This window comes from Manacus vitellinus, unplaced genomic scaffold (genome assembly GCF_001715985.3).
Source record: "Manacus vitellinus isolate BGI_N305 unplaced genomic scaffold, ASM171598v3 scaffold_15_pilon, whole genome shotgun sequence".
Lineage (NCBI taxonomy): Eukaryota > Metazoa > Chordata > Aves > Passeriformes > Pipridae > Manacus > Manacus vitellinus.
The window spans coordinates 13,317,361-13,340,920 of record NW_021939122.1 but is presented as its reverse complement, the minus strand read 5'-3'; the positions used below and the strand labels follow the sequence as shown (position 1 = coordinate 13,340,920).

The following is a 23,560-nucleotide window of genomic DNA, read 5'->3' as shown; positions in this document are numbered from 1 at the left end:
GCATTAGTTGACTGTCAAATCAGCATAAACCTTTCCTGTTGTTAAAATAATCACTCACACCTTTCCTTTGTTCTTCTCTGTCCTCTTCAATTCATCAATAGCTTCCTTGTATTTTACACGTAGCCATAAAAATAGCACATTAGAGCTTCTGTGAAAACCATGGACCCTTGATGAGTGAACTTTAAAATATTCACCATAAGACAAGTGATGAGCAGAGAGATCAAATGTTTTGCCCCAGACTGCACAGCCAATCTATAGAAGGCAGATATAGACTCCCAGTTCTTATGACTTGTGGTCCCATATGCTGGTCCTAAGAATATGCTTCCTCTCTTGCACAGAAAAAATACCTTGTGCAGGCAGCATTCATGTCATGTTTGCATCAAGCCAACATACCTGGATGAAGATATATTCATCCTGAACAACAAGGGAGCTGACATCAATGGAGCGCGAAAATGGCCCACTCCTTTTGGTCTCTGAGCACTCTTGGATCCGACAGGTCAAATAGTGGGTGTCTGTAATGGGAGAATATGTACACATGAGAAAGGCCCAGGTAGGAGCCAGTTGTCTGACAACATCAGCAGCAGCTCAAAAAAAAGGTCTCTGAAGGGAAGTCTAAACCTCATCTCCAACTATATAGATGTTATTCCATGATCTGCCCCCAGCCTTTAGCACAGTAGCTGCTCTCTCTTAAGTCAAGAATTCACCACTCTTGAACATTCACCATTCAACCCCATTCTGCAGACTTCAATCTCAGGAGACTGAAGTTCAAACCAGAAATGGATGTTACCAACCTTCAATGCATCAGAAAGCTGATGGTGAGTCTACATGGAGCAGAAGAAGATTTCAGAAGCCATTCAGGTAGAATTTACCAGTTTCAATACCCTGCTGGGACTTATATCCCTGTCCTCCCTCTGAAATACCCTGGCCTTGGTGACTGGTTTTAGTTGTGGTAGTAACACACACACACACACATACACACACACAAAAAGAAGCCCAAACCAACACTATTAAGTTTAACTTATTTTGCTGTGAAAATAACAAGCATCTCCCAAAATTAAACCTTTATAGCCAACACAGACTAGGTATGAAAATGCCATGGACATGAAATAGCATGACCAGTTAAGAGTCCTAGCAGTAGTTATATGCACTGCAAGAACCATCAAGTGCTTCTGAACAGAAACAAGATGAGAATACCATCATACCAATGGGATTTTGTCAGGCCTTGGCATTGTTTGAGAGGAGGAACTGGACTGGGAGAAGAGCATGAAGATAACAGGAGGTAAAGGCAGACATATAGAAAGTTGCTCAGTGCAAGAAGAGATGTGCTGATCTCCAGCAAGTTGACAGGAGTTATAGGGAATTAAGCATTATTTCACTCAGGCTAAGAAAGGACCTTATGAAAAGAACAATGAAAGCATTGTGTCTCTGGATGTATGTAGTCTAAATATGCCCTCTCTGCTTTTCAACTGCTCTTCTGAAAACTGCAAATTAGGGAGAAAAAGAAAATACTACTAAGATGACAGCTGCAGTGATAAAAGGGTCATATCTTTTACACTGCAGCACTTCTACAGGCTTCCTAGATTCAAGTGCTTGTTTTCTTTTCTACAAAGGGTGAGGACAGACCATCAACAAAGAAAACAGCAAGTTTATAAAGGCTGGGGTGAGCCTGGTGCTGTGATTTTGGTTTACAACAGAACCCTTTAACATGAATCTTGTCAGACAGATCCCAAAATGATAAAACAGAAGTTTAAAAGGACTGTACTTGCCTAGCAAAGCTGCTTACAGGATTCTATGTACCAAAAAACCTGCTACTGTCCTTAGTTTGTGTCCTTCCAGTGACAGCAAAATGGGGTTCAGTGGAAAGTTCTGGGAGGTACGACCCAAATCATAAGACTCAGCTAACTGCCTTCCCAGATTCTAAGACTAGATTCACAGACTGATAGTTTACCCTTTCATTGTCTTGTCCCATCAACACTCTTAAGAATGCAAAAAGAATGCAAGTCAGAGGTATTAACAATAAAAATAATAATAATAAAAAAATAAATTGTCTAAAAAGTCACCAACTACAACCAAGCTTTAACCTAACAAAGGTTCACACCCAACCTCCTAATGGCTGAAGTCCCATGTTTGAAGGCTGCAGATCTGGTTCTGGATTGAGGCATTCGGGATTCCAGGTTAATAAGAGCTACATGGCTGATTCAGAGCAGTTGCACAGGTCTGATGCAGCAATGAGATCGTAGTCCCACTGAGAATGCTAAAGCAGCAGAAAATGTTGCTGGTGCCAGCTCAGAGTATCTAGAGATAATTAAAGTGTATGGTGAAAAATATCTGACCCAGACACAGTGCCAAATAACCGGAGTATCAGAGTTGTATTTTCTCCCAGCATAAAATACCAGCAGCAGTGGAGAGGTCAGACTTTCAGCTGGCATAAATTAAGGTTCTTCATCAACTGATATACATATATATACACCCTTGGTCCAGAGCTGCTATTTAGTTCCTCAACATGGAATCTAAGGAAATTTTGCAGTGGGTAAAAGCAACTTCTCAGAAAACAAGAGGGTCTTATATGCTGCCACGCTACTCAAAGAGATCTACAGACATGGCTTGTTCTTTGAGGTAGCTCTAAAATTAGGTAGAACAAGGAGGAGAGGTCAGGAGGCATATTTTTAGAAGCTCATTGCCTCCAGTATATTCTCCCACACAGTAGCCTGGATATTCTTATCCTTCCAAAAAGGGGATAATTTGCTGCTGCTGAGTGACAGAATGGGAAGAGGAATAAAAACCTGTCACAAATAAATGCAGATAAATCACAAGTGTTGACATGACAACAAGCTTCCTGCCTATTGGGAAATGTGTCATTTTGAGTGTGTTACACCAGCAATCAAATATACTTGAAGAATGACACCTGATTAATATTCACAAGAAGATGGTGTTAGAGAAGGGGGTAGTCCACTACCCATTTTCCACTTTGTCTCTTGCTTTATTTATTTACTTTTGTGTATTTTACAACACAAGGTCTATGAAAAAAAACAAAACCCCACAGACAAAAAAATTATCTTCAAACCTGTCTGCTTTAGGATACCAAAAAACGTTCAAGTCTTGTTTTTGTTTTTTTTTCTCCTGCATTAAAGAAAAGGAAATACAATGCCCTTTAAAATATGTTAAAAAATCAGGTAAAAAATATGACAGCACCCAGTTTGGTTCCCATTTACACTTTGAGTGTGCAACTCAAAGTGAGAAACATTCCCAAGTCCTTGCTCAAGCTTCTTAAAGAGTATGATCCCTTCCTGAGCTATGGTCCCATTCATAGAAAACATCTTCCCTTAGATAGAAAGTACAGCATCCCTCAACAAAAATCTCAATTAAGAGAGAAGAGGGCATCCTAACTTCCAAGCTGTTATCTCCCTCTCCTCCAAAATGAGGTGATTTTTCACCCCTCTTTTGCACAGCCACAAGGAAAAAGGACGTCCACTCAGAAGGACAGGTGACATGAGCCCAAGCTCTAGAGCCTTACTTTCACTGGGAGATATGTGTCTTAAGGGAGATTGGGGATTATTTCTAATGTCCCGTGCAACACCAAAAATAAAGGGTTTGGGTGTTTTGGCTTTGGTTTTGGTTTTTTTTTGAGTGGGTTGGGGGTTTTTGTTTCCTTTGGGTTTTTTATTATGTTCCACCGCAAAAGGAGTTGAAAAGAGCTCCCTACTTCCCAGACGGCATAAAAAGCTTTTCATGCTTTTAACCAACATCCAGCTACTTTCTCAGTTCATCTGTGGAGGCAGCAATATGGACATCAAACATCCTGGAGTGCTTGCTGCAGCTCAAATCCCAGCATCCATACCTCCACACAAACCCTTCCCACATCATTTAGGATTAGGGAATGGCTTTCGCAGATGTACAGCCATTTTCCCGTTGAGGAGCTTGAACCGCCTCCTCACTGCCATTTAACACAGTCTCCCATCTTGAGAATTTGGAGTGTATTTTTACCCTTTTAGAAGTGATAAAACCAAAACAATTTCTGGAAATTTGAAATGATAAATGGGTGAGATAAGCCAAGCCACTACATCTCCTCTTTGCCTGCCAGCCATGCCAGCTTTGGCAGGAAGCAGGAGCACAAGAGGCTCTCTCTGGTGAGTACCACCCAAAGATGTGAGTCCTGGAAGGGAGGCTGTGAAACAGTCAAACCTGTCACTGTACTGAAGGCTGCAAAGGGCCTATGTTACAATTACCTGTGTGCAGTTAACTGTGGCTTATAGAGACACAGGACAGCAAGTCCTGGCAGCATTATAAGGCAGCATTATAAGGCAGCTGAAAGCAGGGATGGCTGACCAGCATGGCTAACAGGAAGAAGGGCTGCTGATGGTACAAGTTGCACATTGGCTCAGCTTCAGTCAGGCCCTGGTACCAGGCAAGACTTAAAATCAAACACAGCCAGTGAAAGTTTCCATGGGAAGAAGAAAAAACTCACCGGCCTCAACAATTTTGCCCCTGAAGCAAAAGAGTATTTAGAAATGTCGACAGTATTGTAAATTACTTTCCAGGAATTACTTACCCTGTTTTATCTTACTGGTTAGCATTTTTCCCCCCTCTCTTTCCTTTAACTCAAAGCCTGTTTATTGCACCATATCTGTGAGTGGGGAGATTAGCTCACTGAACGTCAGAAAGTTTAATATATCCTTCCCAGGAATGCTGGTGGATGCTTGTGTAAGTGTATTCATAATAGTTCCCTTGCATCTAACCCTGTCCTTGCTGCTGCCTATTACACCCAAGCAGAAGGTACAATGCCCAAGGCTCCTACATGTTTTTATAATTTAAAAATGCAAGCCTTGATTATTATTCTGCTACAATAGCTCTGCCAAGATGTTGGAAAAATGTGAAAAACTTAATCTGCTACAAAAGACATGAATAGCTTGAGATAAGATAGGCACTGGAATTATCAGCATCTTGCAAATATTTAAGGAGATTAGACACTGGGGAAGATGTTTTTTTCAGAGACACAACCATTCCTAATGACAGGACAGACAAAACCGTGGGGCAAGATATTTTGAAGGACAGACACCAAGAGAGGTGAACAGGACTTCCACCTCCCGGCTCCACGAGCTTATTGATAGCCCTGACTCATTTACAGATGAATGAGACTCTACCATGCCCCCCAACCTGTTCCAAGCTCCAGTGTCTGAATTGCTATTAGATAGGTTCTTGAATCCCATTACTGCTAAAAGAAAAAATTTAAAAATAATAATTTTTTTAAAAAATCAAGTTCAGAAGTCTATTCCTAAATACCATTTCCCTTTCTCCCCACCACTTTTTCTCTTCACATTTTTTTTTTAAATAAAAAGCATGGAGAAATACAGAAGAGGAAAGAAAAATATCCCATCTAGAAGAATCATGTATTTTTAAAGTAGCCAGTGACACTGAAGGCATGGATTCTTTTCCCTGAATTGAACTGACCAATGGGAATACTTAAATCCATGTCTGTTAATGCATCAAATAAGTGACTGGGCCATCAGACTGACCTAAGAGGCATTAAAGAAGCCTATCCTTCCTTCTCTACACTACTGAGGAAAACTTTCATCAGAAACTTTCTGATCAAGAGGAAATAACTGCAGGGGCCCATTTTCCACCAGGTGGAAGTGCCTCAGCCATTTCACTGAGCACATGAAAGCCCAATTTGGTTACAGAGCTTATTGGAAGAAAAGTTCAGCTTCCCATTTCTAGGCACACAGAGCTGTACCATTTCACACCAGCTGAGGCTATAGCTGTGAGGCAGTTGCTACTTTGTAACACAAACTAATATCGTTTCAAGCCTTAAAAACTCTAATTGGAACAACACAGTTCTTTTGTGCTGTGCTTGGCTGGGAGAGGAGTCATTTTGGTGCTGTGCCCCAGTGGTACCTGCCAGCAAGGCCAGCACAGCCCGACGGGTCTCCGCTGTGCCTGCTGGGATGATGGCCTGAAAAGGGGCTGTTTTGCTGACACTACTGGTTAAGTCTGACTTTCAGTGAAACCCTCAACACCATTACCTGCAAACTTCAAAATGCTGCATTTATATATCAAAAAAGGAACAAATAGCAAACCCCTGAGCAAACAAGACTTGAAGGAAGATAGCTGTCTGCAAACTGGGGACACATCTTTAGAAAAAGCATTTACATCCCTGAGACATCCAATATTCAAATAGCTGGGCGAGAAAGTTTAAACTCAGTTTGAAAACAGACTCCATCAGCAGTTTGTTTTACTTGCTTTTGGCCACTTCTCTCAGCATACCTGCAGCAGCAAAGGCACTGAAGATGCCTCCCTACCTTGTCCACCCACCTGCTGGCCTGTTTTGCTTTTTCCACATATTCAACAAACAGCTGTCACCTCTGAGCTTTTATTGCCTGGTTATTTATTCAGCTGCCATCACTAAATAGCAGTGGGAGGCCTGAGAGTGATTTTAGGAGATCCACAACCTCAGAGAAGCCACCTTGATAGACAGGAGCTTGTTCACTCAGCATCTGGCCTACGCAGTGCTTGACTAAAACAGGAAATTTTGCAACCAACAAAAATGAGGCTTTTTCTTCCCAGAAATCCTCTAAAACCTCAGTCCTATGCTGCTTTTATGAACTGTCCCTGTAGTGAAAAGGGACACTTGTCCCATTTCTCCCATTTACTCCCACTGGAGTAAAGTTCCACACCAGGAGCAGATGCATTACTATGCTGTAGTTCCTGAGAGAAATATCTAAAACACTATCTGTACCTGATACTGTCCTTCCTAACTACATAGGAATCCATTCTACTACAAATGTGACTAGATTCATTTCAGTGAGGGGCTAAGAAATGTTTTTCTGTTTCCTACTTCAGATCCAGGCATCTTTCATGGCCTTTAATGTTTTAGTATGGAACACCTATCCATCCTTTTAAGCAAAACTAAAAAATACTTTCAATACAAGACACAGGGACAAAATGACATCCTGATGAGAGGATAAGTCTGACTGCAGGTAATTTCTTAAATTTCCAGGTACAATCCAGCTCTTTTGAGCACCTCTGGAAATGCACAAAGGCTGCAGGGCATAGTAGAGGTATCCCATCTCTTTATGATTCATGTAAACTACATGATACTGAAACAGCTAAATAGGGAACAGAATAGATGGGTCCTTAGCCCAACAGATTGTGCTTTTGCCCACTCCCTCCAAGGACACAAGCCCTGCAGCCAGTGACTTTCCCCAAATGGGCTGAGGATAAGAATATGCCTCACATCAAACCCCCATGACCCACATATTTCCTACCAATTAAAATGTAAATAGGAAGATAAAATGAGTAAAGTGACTTTTCATAACCACTCCATTCTTGGCTCAAAGGCCACATTTTTAGCATTGTCTGCAGGCACTCACGTCCATCAGCTGCCCGGGCTTCCATGTGCACAAGATCAGGTTCTTTATCCAAACCGGTCACTGACCTGGGAGGAGAGAGAAAGACAAAGAAGACAGCCAGTTAGCTGAAAGGCTGCAATCAGACAGAGAGATGGTGAGGGAAAACAAAACCAGTCCAAATCTATCTTGTGACACCTGGTATGTAGGTCTCTACCTTCTACCACAGAATCACAGAATGTTCTGGGTTGGAAGAGATCCTCAAGGGTCATAAACTCCAACTCTTAAATTAATTGAATCCACAACCTTGGTGTTAATTAGCATCATGCTTTAACCAAGTGAGCTAGTCTCAGGATCACTACTAACTTGTCTCCTTTGTGTTTCTACTCAGACCACTCTCAGGGACCCTATAACTTCCCAGGCGTGGGTGAGTGATCCTGCCTGTCCTTTGTCTACAAGATCAAGACTAGTATGATCGTTCTTGTGGTGAAAAAGAGAACTGGTTCCAAGATCCAGTAAAATCAGATGAGGGCACAGCAGCCTCACGCTTATAGAAAGCAAATTGGAAGGAGGTTTTATTTGACTGAATAGTGACATGAAAGACCAACTTTCCAGATTTTCCCCTGGTTTGCTGGGCAAACTTGCAATTGTTCACCTAAGTTTCCCTTTCTTCAAAAGAAAAACAATGATGCACGTATGGTGAATTTCTGATTTTAAAAAAGTGAGAAAGTGTTCATTATTCACCATATGAACCCATGCCACAGTCCTTTATAATCATGAAACAAGGCGTGATGAGTTTCTTTAATCTCACTAGTTGAAACTCAAGCACCTCAAGTCAAATCCTCCTGTGCATTGTTATTTACTCCCTAAAAATGTTTTTCCAAGCACATTAAAAAGATACTTCTCCTCCTGGCAGAGGAAAAGTCAAGCTCAGAACAGAAATGTTATTATTAGTGTCCTGGCTGATAAGAATCTCTGGGAGATGAACATTTAGTCCTAGCAATGGCTCATAGGGGGAAAAAAAATCCATAGATGTCCACGTGATTTATGGAGCTGCTTCTCCTGAGTTAACCAAAGGGTTAGATTAAAAAGGGACAACGACAAAGATCAGTTTCTAATTTGGTGGGAGTTGAATTTGACACAGTAGATTGTAAATAATAGATTCCCTCCAAGCTAGCCAACATTCAGAATTCCCTAATGTTCTGAAAACATTTTTTATCACAATCTGTTGATGCTTCCATCCTTGGGGCATCAACACTAAAAAAAGAAAGAAAAATAAAATAAAAAAAAAATAAACCAAACAAGGAAAAACCCAAACAAAATACAGATGTTCTGATACATTTTTGGATTCTTATAGCAGCTGAAGCAATGACAAACATACAAATGTGCTAGAGTTCAGCTAAGATCTGCCAGTGCTGCAAATGTCGAAATAACGACAGTATGACCCACTGGGTAGGTAACTGAAACTGGCATCACTTGCTAACTAGAGCACCACATCGACAGTGTGTCCATTCACAACACCCTGAACTGCAGCCAAAAAATACCAACACAATAAAGCAAAGCAGCACAGGCAGATCTTTCATCATTCCACTCCCGGTGAGAAATAGTCTGCTCCTTAATCGCTACCATCAGTTTCAGGGTGATCCCACAAGGAAGAAAGTACTGTCTGTTATCAGTAAGGATGCCAGAATGGGCCTGAGTTCCTGTGGCCATGTAATTATCAGGGTCAAATCTTCCCAAAATCTGGACACAGTTAAAAGTGACAGTAGGACAAATAAAAATTCCTTTAAATGTCAATGAAAAACATTATGGTGTGCAGTAACATTATTTCCCAGCATATAGAGAAAGAGCACATATCTGTCTAGTGCATAGCAGAAGTTTTCTGTCTTTTACAAATTAGTAGCACTAATTTTGTAATTTCAGTCATTCATCAACCTTGTCCCTTACCTATGACATGCCAATAGGGGCAGAGGTACATGCCTATCATCCTATCTATCCATCACAACTTTATCAATTCCAGCAGTTTGAGGTAAATGTTTGGAACACATTAGGCACCTGCCCTGCAGTCCTTCCCAACAGGTTTCCTGCTTAAATCCAGCCTTCCCCCTGGGCCTGCACACTCCAGGCACCCATCCTTCTGGAAGCCAGACACCAGCTTTCTACCCAGAGACATTTGCTGTGTCCTAATACCACAATGACAGACAGCCCTGACACCTTCTGGATCCCTCCCTTCTAGAGGGAGGGGGCACTGTGTCTCCCCCTGCAGCAATGGGGCAAACCTACTCCTGACCCAGGTAATAGGATACATCAGTTTGCCACAATACTATTCATTTTAAAAGGGACTATAATTAGAAGAACCTAAGAATATCCAAACAAAATCCAGAATACTCATTACAATTGTGCATTTGCATACACAAGCTCTGTGGATCTACTCATAATGCCTATTAAGTGTCCACCAGGGAATGAGAGGAGTCTCCTGAAACGTGTCATTCTAGCTTGAAGTTCCTTTGCAGTGCCATCTACTTGTTTCCTTAATTAGTTTTGACAAGCCTAATGATTCTTTTCATTACAACCATGATGACAAAAAAAGGACTAGCACACAGCACACCCCTAGCACTCCTCTGCTCACCAAATACTACATTTCAAGTAGAAAAGTTCACAAAGCGATCTTCTGCAACCCAAAAGCAAGACAGGCTCTTGTTATCTGCAGACAGATAACAAGCCTGGAAAGTGATGCATTGGTCATCCTTCCTTTGCTCAAACCAAGTCACTCTCATGTAAAAGACTGATTGCAAAACAGATCCCCAATCAATGCTGTTTCTTCATGTCTCACCTCATGTCTGTTTTCACTGGCATAGCTTTGCTTTGCAGTGCTCTGACTCCTCCTGAATTCAGGTATTTTTAGTAAATCATCATTTTTCTGGAGTAGCTTTACATGAAGAATACAAAAAAGTCGGCAGTGGAAAGAGCAAGATATGTATGCAGGTCCTGAAGTGCAGCTGCAAAAACACACACACAGACTGTAAAGCTACTCTTTTATCCCATGTTGTAATTTCTGTAGCATTGAGAACTCACTGCAACAACCTCTCAGGTCTGGCAATACAGCAACAAAACAAGAGACACCTTCACAGCCTTATATTTTCTCGCACGTTATCTCTCTGAAGAACATTTGGAGGATGCACTGCTCAATACTATTTAAGCAACTAAAGCAAAACAAGGAGAGATGTCAGCATCCCCTGACTTTCCATTTCCCTAGTGTGTCCTCTATAACCAAGTGAAGCCCACACAGTGGGGGGGCTGAGAAGGGGTTTCATGATATTCTGGCTGACAAACAGCTCTGTTCAGAGGCTTACAAAGACAGGAGTATTTAACAACACTCAGAAGCCTAAGGTAAGCCTGAAAACAGTTTTCCTGGCACATGGTCACTCCTCAGGATCCAGGTACAGCTCAGCTCTGTGTTCTCTATGTACATGAACTCCAGACAGCAAAATCTAAACCAAGGTCCACAAAATACACCCATGTGTGCTGCTTTCTTGGGTTGGCGAGGAGAGGAAAAAAGGCTATCCTTTATGTGAGAAATCATGCTAAATCAACATCCTCCACCATCCCTATTCATTAATCACCCCTTGCATGAGAAAATGCTGAGAGGATGCAGGCACAAGTGACAGGAAAGGTCAGTTTTTCCTGCTGACACGTTCCCCAGTTGCTGCAAAAGCAGTTTTTGAAATGAAGAGCCTGCAGCCAGAATTGCAGTGGGCACAGGATCATTCGCCACTTAAGAATTCAAATACCTCTGAATTCCACTAGAAGGAAGCAATTGTTACTTTTCCCCCTATCTCCTGCTGCTGCTTTTCTTTTTTATTCTCTTGGTAGCTCTTGATTTTCACAAGATCTTTCCTCCCTTCTTTTCAGAAGAGAATTGTGTGCTCTTGAAAGTTGAAGGATGGACAGGATCCTGGCAAGATCCTTATCTCTATCCTGAGGGAAGATCATTGTGCTTGGATACACATTTACTAGGCTGCTCTGCTAATATTTCATCTCTGACTGGGAAGAAGAGCAAGGAAGACGGGCATTAGGAAAACACAGCACTCTGCACTGTAACTAGCTATTCCTGAAGCATTTTCATGTAAGATGCTATATACTCCAAAATTAAAAATGTTAACATATGCAAAGAAAGGAAAAAAGAAAAACACAGACTTCCTAGGTTACCTGCCTATTGCACACCACAGCTCACTTTTTCTATTAACTCTATTGCCTTTCTATGGAATAAACAACTTTTGCATTGTTTTCTACCCATTTTCCAGATATCAGGCATTTAATGGCAAAAGGCAGCATCGAGATTTAGCTATGCTAGCATCTTAGGTCAAAAATGTTGAGCAATTCCAACCACCTGCTATTGATCTTTGCTCCCTAAACCATCAATGGAGAATAAGAGATGCTCTATTCCTTCATCTCCTGGACCCAGTAGTTTGGGAGGTGTGAGTGGGTATCACTGATTGTGAGCAATATTTTTGTTAGGGATTTACAACAAGGTTAAAAAAAAATACGTCCCAAGGTTCAGCCTTTTAAACTTGGTCTGGAATCTGCTGGACTGAGTTTTTTGCCAGGGGTGTGCCTAGTTTCTTACCAATCAAGGGGGCATTCACCAGCTTTGAAAACAAAATCAAAACTTTTATACCAAATTGAGACTTTCCCAAGATGCTGACTAGAAAACTCATTTTTGCAGGTTAAGATGTCAGACTGAAGGCAATTGCCAATGTTCATGTAAACAGACAGAGGAAACAGATGGAGAGTACTTAGCAGGATGTTGTGCAGTAGATAAGGGCTAGAAATGGGAAAGGAACAAGGCACATTTATTGTGCAATAATATCTAAAGGGGGAAAACCTCATCCTCTTGCTGCAGGCAACTGCTGTCAAATTAGTGGATGTTGCCAATTAGTCTGCTGCAATTTTAATTCTACCCTTCTCCAGAAGTGAATAAATACTTCTGTGTTGTACCAGGCAAACAGTGCATGGGACTTTCACCCAAGCAACACAAGGGCAATGCCTATATGGACTTGTAGGAGCAGAAAGTAATCCATATAATTCCTGCTCAACAGAGCTGGAGCTTTTCCCACTGCACCATTGCTAAATTACACATACCTTTCAAAGACGGGACAACAGGCTACCTTCTTTATCTGACACTGCATCACATTTGTCCAGGTATCAATGACTGCAGTTAGCTTCCTGTGGTCAAGGGAATTCTGTGTATTCATCTGTCATTTACTGCAGTCAAGTCTAAAATTAGTTCCACCAGACATTAACTCTGGGCACGTAACAACCAACAACACAACCTAAACAAATACCAAGCCCACAACACATCATAAACTACCATAGTTAAGAAAAGATACAAATGGTGAACTGCTGTGGGAAGGAATGCATTTATTAAACACATAAATACAGTACTTTCTTTGTGGTTGAACAGGGGAAGACATTGCTGGATGTGTTAGGAAGTGATGAGGTCTCCGAAGAATTATGGACAAAACCTCCTTGCACAGCATATTTCAAATGAAGCTTGCGAAAAAAACTGGGCAGGAAGATACTATAAGAAACCATCTTAGCCAGGTCCCAGGAGCTTTCTACATCTTCTCCAGCACTAATTTCCATGATGCTACAATTCTAGACATCGGCAGAAGTAATTGTTGTGAGACTTAGCTTGCAAGATAAGGCAAAAAAATTGCCAAGTGTTTATTCTCAGCTAATGTCTTTTCGGCAAAGCCAATCCTTTCTAAAAAGATCCCAGTGAATTTTAAGGAGGTGTTCTGCCTCGTATCTCAAAGGAAAAAAAACTTAAAATGTTCATAGCGTCTGCATGTGTTTCCATACGTGCATACATGCATCTGCCTACCTGCATCTCATCCCCACTAATACTGAAAGTCTAAAGCTGTACCTTACCTGTAAACTCAGTGGATTGCATGTTCCAGAACTACAAGGTTGCTAAACATAGTTATTTCATGGATACAGAAGGCCAAGAAGAGGAAAGGGGTCTAAATCAATCCTCTTCTTGAGGGCAAAACTGACATTTAGGCTCAACCATATCACCCCCCACCAGAGAATCTATGCAAGACAGCAGGCTCTGCTGCACACAGAAACATTTCTTTCTCTTCACAGTACGTAGAAGGTGACGCATTATATCTCAGAAATTAGCAGAGAATACCTTTAAAGTGTATTTATCAACAGAAAAACTGCTGTTGATTCAGAGTTTTGATTTGCCCTTTATGCTAGCACCAAACCCTAAGAATGTACAAATAATTCTCCCTAGTTCTCATCCAGTTAATAAGTCTTAGTCCTTTAAAGTCCTTTGGCATTTCTTCCCCAAACTATACTATAAACCCCAATAAATATAACCAAATTTTTGTAAAATTTACTGAAAAAGTGTGTGGGTAGAAGGCTAAAGATCCATATTCACAGCCCTGTCAAGGTTTGAAAGGGTCAGCAGCACAGGCATGTGCTGAAGGTGGCATCCTGATTCCCCAGTGGTGCCTGAAATAACTTCATATGGTGACTGAGGCTCCTGCAGGGAGTAGGTCAGCTACCTCAAGCCAGCACTCGTAGTGGGTCACTCCCAGGTGCAGCCACAGTCCTGCTGCTCACTCAGGAGCTGATCATGCTGCTCCTGTGCAGCCTGCTGCTCCTGAGTCAACAGGGTACAGCTGATGCAGGCTATATAAAACCAGTCCTGAGGGTTTGTCCTAATTGAATAAGAAGCCTTTTTCTGCCAATTCCTAGCAGCACCAGCACTGGGATATGGTGGAAGTAGTGAAGCATCAGCTCATCACCTCAAAGCTTGAGTGCACAATATACCATCAGCTCTCTATCCCATATGCATCCAACATAGACAGTGATGCTTTGGAGAGAGCATTTGTAGAGAGGAGAGATGGGATTTACCTGGGATTTAGAAGTCTGTAAACTTTATGGTGGGCAAGTTTTAAACTTATTCTAACAGAAAGGTTTGATTCTGTTTTGCCTTCTGCAGGAAGGGACACATTTTTCAGGACACTTTTGATGTTATTTTTAATATTCAAGATGTCAAGTTCTCTTATAAAACAAAAATAAGAATTTTTGCATTTGGTTAAAATTAATTTAGTGCCTACTATATTATGAAGCCCAGTTAATTAATGTTTTTCTAGTGCTTGGCTACCCTCCTTCGAAAGTCATGTACATGGGGAATTGCTATAGATTATTGCTTTGGTTTCTCATGAAACATGAATCAGGCCTATTTCAGATCACTTTAGAAAAGCAAAATGCATGCTCAAACAAGTCTTCAGCTCAGTCTAGTTGTCTTGTAGCCAAAAACTTCACTGGGGTAACTCCTTCCCTCCCTCAAAGGAAATGTTTGTAAGACTTGTAAAATCCCTCTGAATTTGTCTCCTAGAAAATGTGTCTTAAACATGACTCATTGAGGAAATGTTTTACACCAAAATAAGGATTCTCAGTTCACTATGAGTTTAATTGCCCTCATTTGTATGAACATTTTCCAGCTGCAAATATGACATGCCTGAAATGCTCAGGCTCAGTGATCCAGCTATTAACAGAGTCCTAGGCAGAATACAGCACCTCTGAAAAGCTTCAGAGCATCATTTAATAAATGAATGCAGCAGTAGATGGATAAAAATAAAACTTAAATTGTCTAAAGAGGGGATGCCAGTATGAAACTTGGCACAGACAATATGTATAGGATTTGCTGATGAGCCCCATATGCCTATGGGCATTGTACATTGAATTAATTAAGGAAGAATGAGTCTCTACATTCCCTGTTGCAGGATATTGTGAAGAATCACCCTGGGATAACATCTAACATTCTGGAAATGAATTTGTGGTTCAGTTCATGCATTTTGGATAAAAACAATGTGGAAAAATAGATTTCTGTCACAAACCTTTTGTGACAGTTGTTTCTCTGTGTTTCAAATGCTAACCTGAAGAGAATAAATGGATTATTTCATTCTCTGACTTTTAATCATCAGCTAGGAAATGAAGAGACAGAGAGAGAGAGGAAAGAAGGAGGATAAGGAGGAGAAAGACAGAGGAGAATAAACTATTCTGGACCAGCAAGCATAAATGCATCGACATGTCTCCTTGCCCCCAAAAAATCACACTCAATTAGCTGTTGAGAGTGAGATGCTCATTTGTCCCAACATCACAAGAGGGAAAGACAAAGAAGCAAGAAACAAAAGGGATTCTGGCAGCAGACAGATATGCAAAGACAGACTCTGTCTGTAGAAACAGCAAGTCTGTGTGGCTATGATGGGTAAAGGCAACACTGAGAGGAAGTCTGCAGATCACCACGTGTTTGTGACATGCCAGGTTTGCATTCAAAACAGAAGCATTTTCACAGGCAGAATGGAGAGATGAATAAAACAGCCACAATCACTTGCAGGTCTTTATCAGTAGAAGAGGGACACTGTAGCAGGAGAGACCAGAGAAACCCATGGATCTTTTGTGGATTCTTTAGCTTCGAGTTAGATGGGTGACCAAACAATAAGGAGACAAGGCTGCCCAGGGAGCTGAGCACTAGACACACTACTAGTTCTTCACAATGGCCCCAAAGCATCCTCACCCTCAAAGCATTACACTGTTCAAGTAAGAATGCTCAGGGCAGAATGCTGCAACGGGAGTCTGTGTTACCCACACATCAAGAATTAAAGTTGTATGGTCAAGATGTAGGAAAATCAAGAGCTTCTCTTTGTTGGGTTCTTAATCGACTGTTATAGAGGAGCAATAAAAGGAAAGAAAAGTACAAGGCCAAATGAAAAGTAATACTCTGCTGTTTTCTAGCCTCAAGGCAAATTCCAAAGTGTCAGCACAGAGTTCAATCTAATGATTTGTAGAAAGAAAAAACAGAATTCTGGAGAAACTACAGCAGATCCAGAAATGGCTTTAGGGAATCACTATTACAGATTGCCCCTAAAATCAATATTGTAATGGAACATGCCTCCTTCCCTCAAAGATTTTCAATCAAAACCTGAAAACCAAAAAAAATGTAAGCAAAACCTAAGAATCCTTCTGTATCCTTTGGCCAAAAACCTGGCAGGGTTTTTGGCTTGGTTTTCCTTATTTTCTCCAATAAAAAGCAAGATTTTCTCCTATGGGATAAAACACAGATCTACTGAAATCAGCTCTGAAGTCTACAGGTATAATTTATTATTTCCTAAGTAGTTGCTGACAGACACAGGTCAGTATGTTTCTCTCTCTTAAACTTGGCTACCGAACTTCTGATGTTTCACTAAACATGGAAATGTGTCTACATCCCATTTTTATTGCCTTCTGCACAATGGAGGACTATTATCTTTGAGACAATTACAGAGCTTTGATAACCACTGCTATCTCCTATTCCAATTAGCTCACTACAAATATCCAAGTGAAACAGTATCACTCACTGGCTTCTCATCCTTGTTCTGTATATGATCAGCAAGAGACAAGTTACTGAATCAACATTATTTAAAAGAACCTGTAGTACAGCTTATAAGTACTCCTTCCCACTCTTACGTTCTGATGTGGCTTCATGCTCGCTGTGCTTAACAATAGCAAAATTAAAGTCATTTCATTCTACAGAGGAGGCTCAGGGGAATGCCAGGGAATGAAAGGATGGGAGTTTCATTTTCTTCTCTTGCTGAGAATGAATTCTGCCTCATATAACTGCTGATGACTTGTCGTTTTAAGAGAGTTTGTTAATTTACAACAAGCAAAAGGCATAAAGACGGACCTCCTTATCTTAAATGGATGTTATTGAACGACATAAATGGTTCATGTTTAAATGAAAGCAGAAACATATTGTCTGTTTTGCCATGATAAGACTGTTCTTTCTCCACAGCATGGGTTCAGCTTCTTCTGTTAAATAAAACAACTCTTTTTGTTCAGCTTAATGCCAGGCAAACTTCCAAAGGTTCAGAGGCTGAAGTCAGTTCAGGAAAATGAAATGGAATTTACCTGGGTCCTTCCTGATTCTTCTTGAGACAATCTCCCTGAAGAGCTTTGAGGCATGACTGGAAATCTAGTTTCCAGTAAAAATGGTCCCTGATACTGTTGATGAACTTGTTGATGGATAAATCCTCCATTAGATTGCAACTTTCTCCGATGCAAGAATGCTTCCAGTCCCAGATACTGTAAAGAAACAAGCTGTAAAACCCCCTCAAGGGTGCATCTCTTGAAATCCAAGTGGGTCATCTGAGATAGGATCCAGACAGAGGGAGGCTGGATCCAGAACAGATGCTTGGTCCTGATGCCTGTAGGTGTTTTGCCACTGAATGAAATGGCTAGAAAATTATGTCCACAATCAGAGTATGTGAAGAGGTTATTAGTAAACTTCTCAGAACAGTGACAATTTTTAAAAGAATTTCCAAATATTTCTCTTTCAGTCATCTGAAAGCAAGAGGGATTCTCTCCCACACTGAAAATTCACCCATTTGCCCAGAAACAGAGAGATTAGTATGGTATAGAACAAAGGCCAAAACCTAAGCCAAATCCACCATAAAAAAAGAGTGGGAGACTATTCCCTGCCAGCCAGCAAGCACAAAAAACGATGCTACTTTGAGCCTGGCAGCCTGACGTTTGATTAGCTTTGCCAAGCTATGACAGTATGGGAGATTCCCATATGCCTCAGAGGGATGCATTATTCAATATATTAATTAGAGGACTGGCTTTCACCACTGCCTCCTACAAAGTATCACAAAGAATTACTCTGGGACTGTTACTGACAGGATGAAATTAATTTGTGTCTGAGTTCACGTGCATCAGGAGAGCCAGCATGAAGTCCAGGCAGACTACATGAGCTGGCAGTAGAGCATTTAATCTTCCAACACTGGCTTTTGAAACACAGTGATGAAGTTTAGAAATCTTATCTGATACCCTCTTGCATGAGAATAAAACAGATCCTTCCACCCTGCACTACTCAGAGACAAAGCATTGGGATCCAGTCCAGGGATCAATATAAAGTGGGAGAAATATTTAACAAATTCCTCCTTAGATCCTCCTTATTAGTGGTTTATCTAGTCTGCTTCAATCCCAGAGACTTAGTCATAAGAGAGTGTGGGGGAGGTGGGGGAGGTGCTAATCATCCAAGATTAGCACTGGGAAAAATAAGAGACTGGCCCTTGGGACATGAAGAAACCTGATAGATGAGAGACCAAAGTAAAAGGCTTTTTGATGATTGAAAGCACTAACTGCAGTACAATATATAGTGGTAAGCATTAAATTTAAACCCAATGAACAGAAATATTTCAGCCCTTACTTTTCAACACTTAAAAAAAACCACAACTACCTGCCACAGTACATTAAAGTCATGAATATGACAAGCACCACAAATTGTACTAGAATCACAAAAAATCTCAAATTCTAAAAGCCAGATAGTATTTATGGAAGGACATCCACAGTAACATTAGTGGAAAAGGGGTAATCCTTCCTTCTGCAAGATATGCTGTGCTTCTCAAGCAAAAGGAGGTAAGAAAGAAAAGTTCCTCAAAGACAACTAATTCCAAAATTGCCCTTCCAGAGGATATACATCACTCACTGAAAGAACTCTTTCTTGCTGCAACAGCAGCCAGAATTACAGTCATTATATGTATTGAGAGTTTGCTATCATGTGGCGCTTTTCTTGTTGTTCATTTATTATGTAATTCTTGGGTTTTAAAGGGTAATTTTAAATTATTTCCCTTCATAATCACACAATCACACACAATCCTTGTAGCCAGTATGTTATTCTTTTTTTTTAATCTAGCTAAGGAACCTTTAGCCCAGGTAGCCTGATAGAATGGCATCCACAGGACTATAAAAAAACTCAAACACTTATTTTCCTAGCAAAGCAGGCAGTAAAGAGAGGAGTACCACAAAACAGCAAAACATCAGCTACTATTTAGAGCTTACATTCATAGTACAAGAGACTGTTGTACAAAATTCCTTTGTAAAATGAAGTCATCAGTCAGCATAAAGTATAAATATACACCAAAACCCCAAATATCTTTGGTTTTAGTCCCAGGTAAACTAGAAAATATTCTGTAATACTTCTCCAGTAGTGTACTAGGTTTTTTCCGCACCTTCTACAAAGATGCTTTCCCAGATCCAACTATTTCTGTCTATCTCTCTTAAATTAGTTTAAAAAAACATGGACCATGCTCGGAAAGGGGAATAGTAGTCTGAACATTACACTAACTGTAGGCACTAATGGAACACATGGGGTCTGTGCAGTTTCTATAAAAAAAGTCCTGAAGTGTTTCTGGAAATAGAAAGTGAAGGATTTTCCTGTTCTTAGGTCATTTAGGATTTTATACTCTTAGATATTCATGAAATCTACCACAACATCACTGGAAGAGCACTTACCAGCCTGTAGTTGAAAAACAGCATAGGATTACCTTTAGGAAATAGTATGCTCATGGACAAAAGCAAAATATAAAACTTATAAAGTCTGATGATCAGTCTTGTAGACTTCTGATCACAGTTATGAAGTAATAAAGCATACTGAACATATAACTGGGATATTAGGGACCAATATCTTCTCTGCATTTCAGAAGACCAAGATGGGAATAGGAGTCAGGATCTCTCTCAATGTTGGCTTTAATCACACACTTTGTTTCAGACTGCATTCTTTTAATTTTAAAAGATTATATACTGCAAAATGAAGTTTTATTCAAATTTTAAAATCATTTAAAAAACCTTTAAAAACTGCCAAACATTTCAGAATGTTCTTCTGTTTAATTTTTGAGAGAAACATTTTGATAATTTTTTCATTAATTCTACAATACCTTTATTGACTAGAAATTTTTTCAACAAAAATAAACACTATTTCAGCCCATAACGAGTATGCAACTCTGTATTTCTATCTCTGTCACTGAGTTGCTGTGTAATCACAAGCTAGTCACCTACAATCTAATGTTTGGAAAGACTGAACCTCCATAGTGCCAAAGGCATTAATTGAAGGCACATAAAATGAAAATAAAATCCCTAGACTCACAGTTTCCCCATTTGCTCTTCTTTTAAGTGAAAAGGAAAATAAAATTCATTTTATGATCACCATGGTTTTGTGATCTTTAACTAAAGTGACCTTGCAAGGAAATCTTTAATGTATGTCAAGAACTTTTAAGAAGGTCTCATCTCTCCTGAACTCTTATTACAGAGCTCGAGGCTGGAGTTTGAAAATTTTGTTCTCAGCCTAGAACAGTTCATGGTCATGGTGGCTTAAGTAACACATTCCAGATTTATGTTAGCTTTACCCTCCAGGAGAAAAACGTTTCTTTCAGGTGTTCTTGCCCACAGGGCAAGCAAAGCAAGTCCCTTAACAAAGCCAAATGAATCATTAGCCTGAGGGAGGCTCCAATAATAGCTCCTTGTTCAGTTCTTCATGTGCTGTCCATGTGAATAGACCCTGGGTAGTGTCTTGGTGATGCTAAGAGGTGTTATCCATGGTTGCCGAACTGGAATCATTCCTTTTATCCATATCTCCATGTATGGTATGGTTTTAATTCTGAAAAACTCTAATGTAGGATTACTTAGCAGTCAATTTGACATTTACAAGACTATGTTTTCTTAACGCTAAACTTGGCTGTAAAAAACCAGGCGATGTTTCCCCAGCACTATGCAATGACACCATCTGGTAGTTAATGATTAGGGGGATTTACAGGAGAGACAGGCACATATTTGACTAACCATTTCATTGCTGGCAAACTAGGCAAGTAAAGTTAACCTTGGCTATATCCAAAGGTCACTACTGGAACTGCTGCTGAAACAGTCTGTGTGGACCAAAATTGGCACTGGAATTAGGAAATATCAGCGCTGCCACAAGGATGAGGAAATAAAAAGAGACACAATCGTTTGCCTCAGAGCAGATACAAACCCAGACCATAACCTTTTGAAACACTGAGGAAAACCCCTTATCTTCTCTTACATTACTCTCAGATATCCAAGCCAGCCTCCACTATAGCCGTCACGAAATTCAGGCTGCAAATAAAAATAAATACATTGGCTATATTTTATCATCTGCTCCTACCCAAAATCACGAAAAGGACTGAACACCTTGCCCTCCAGAGACAAAATTTGCTGTCTCATTCCTCAAACAACTGTGATAGAAAACCCTTAACTCCAAACCACAGCCTAAGTTAGTGGATGCACAGCTTCTTTCCTTCGTCCAGTGAAAATACAGCCTTTTCCCTTCTCCCCCTTTTTAATCCTTGATGATTAAAACAATTGTAGCTGGCATTCAATGGATACCAAAACAACCAGAAATCTGGTTGACTATCATGGAAAAAAGAGAAAAGATAAAATTCTGGGGAGACTCAGTGCGGGAATCAGTAGTGTATTTGAGAACTGCTTTTTCCTACTTGCAGATACAAACAGTGCTCCTTGAAGCCAGGCTAGTGCATGTTCTATTTTCCTCCTCACACTGTCTCTCCTTTCCTTCCTTGGTGTTTTCTGTCCAGCTTTCATCACTAGTGTGTATTTCAGTGTCTTTTACTGACTAGGCTCATGCTGGACATCGACTTCAGGGCTCCAAATTTCCCCATAGCCATTAGAAATGCTGTGCAGATTTTTCCCCCTTTTCCACACAAATGGGTTTTCCCTGCTTTCCTGCTACCAGGCTTTCACAGAATCACATACGGTCCCAGGGAGCATGATTTAAAAAAACAATAAAAGAGAGAAGGGAAATGTCTAGCTGTAACAGGCAAAAAACCAAACCAAAAAAACCCACAAAACCAAAAACAAAAAAACAAGAAAAACCAACCAAAAAAAAAAAACAAACAACAAAACAAAACCAATAATAATAAAAAAAACCCACAAAAAATGCAAAAACAACAACAACAAAACCACCAATAAACTCCAAGGAAAATGGTTCCACATTCACTACTTCATAATCGCCAGTGATGACGGGAGGCAGGAAACACAAATGTGTTCTCCAGTAAAGAGCAGCCTGGGGAGACCTTAAGAAAGGGGGTGGGTCTCTCAAGGGATATAGCTCTGTCCTCTGCACAGGATAGTGATCCCTGTGTCTGCTCAGCAAACACAAGGGCCTCCAAAGACAGATGAACAGGGGATAAATTCACAGCCATTTAGCCGATTAGACATAAAACTCCCCTTGAGAAACTCCATATTTTAAGGAATTAAGCCATAAGATGATAAAAGATAATATGCCACTAAAGCATCTTTTAACTCTCTCTTGCCCTCCAATGCTCTTAATCCACTACTGTAGTACTTCATATTACAATATTTTAGTACTTCACCCACTACACTTATCAAGGTGCTCTCCTATCCCAGTCTCACCTAGGGGGTAACAAGGCAAAGTCAGCTTGAGTTATCCAAGATGGCAGGGAAAAACTGTGGTCCAGTTGGGGATGCCCTATCAACCAAACTGTCCTGCTCACCTGTTTAGTCCCATTGTACCACCACAGGAAAAAGCAGAGGTAGTAAAACAACTGAAGGACAATTGAGTCCTCTGAGTTTTTATCAGAGTAGCAACAGCATTTAGTCAGCACAGAACACACCATGTGTTTACAGACAAGGAAACTTCCCCAACATTTCTATGGTACAAAATATGGACTTTGGTTTTTTATATCCCTCCACATGGCAGCACAGGTGTCTAAGTGATAGTGAGATAAAATGAACAGGGCCCAGAAGGAGCTGCAGAAACGTGTTTTAGAAGAAGAGAACATTGTGTAGGTCTTTAATAAACTTTGCACCCATGCTGATTCCAGTTATCTTGAGTAATTTCAGAGAGATGAGTGATCTTGGAATTTCTGTATCACATTAGCGTAAGCTCCTATTTCCAGCCTTACAGGATCCGAAGTTATTAAAATCTCTGGGGCCAAGGCACGTGGGAGCCAAATTTGGATGCGTGTACTCACATCAAGTAACGCATTCTGTTCAAGCTCTACCAGTGCCATCAGTGGGTGTAGTTAACAAATGAATCACTACTACTAAAGTAGAGATCTCAAATCCTAGTTTTTTATAACTATCAGTGGCCCAGAGGCTCAGCTCATGCACAAACTTTGAGAGGGCTCAGGAACTGATGAGAGATGTTCCATCAAGTGTGGGACTTGTGACATCCGTATGGGATGAAAACACAAAACTACAAACTCGTGAGTAGCTCAAATACCTAGGACTAAGGAAAGAAGCTGAAGGAAAGAGCCAGGATACAATGCCACAAATCAGGATTGGAGCTTAGGGCTTTGGTTTTGACCAATGGGGAGCCATCATAG

General features: G+C 40.5%; 1 protein-coding gene across 1 annotated transcript in view; it reads right to left on the bottom strand.

Annotated features, from left to right (window-relative positions):
• SORCS3 (sortilin related VPS10 domain containing receptor 3) overlaps positions 1–23,560 on the bottom strand; it is a 196,618-nt gene that overhangs the window by 79,000 nt on the left and 94,058 nt on the right. Inside the window, exons 6-7 of the mRNA XM_029958577.1 lie at positions 7,368–7,432; positions 394–512 (exon numbers count right to left, since the gene is read on the bottom strand). Of these exons, the coding sequence (XP_029814437.1) occupies positions 394–512; positions 7,368–7,432 (184 nt within the window). The remainder of the gene's footprint in view (positions 1–393; positions 513–7,367; positions 7,433–23,560) is intronic.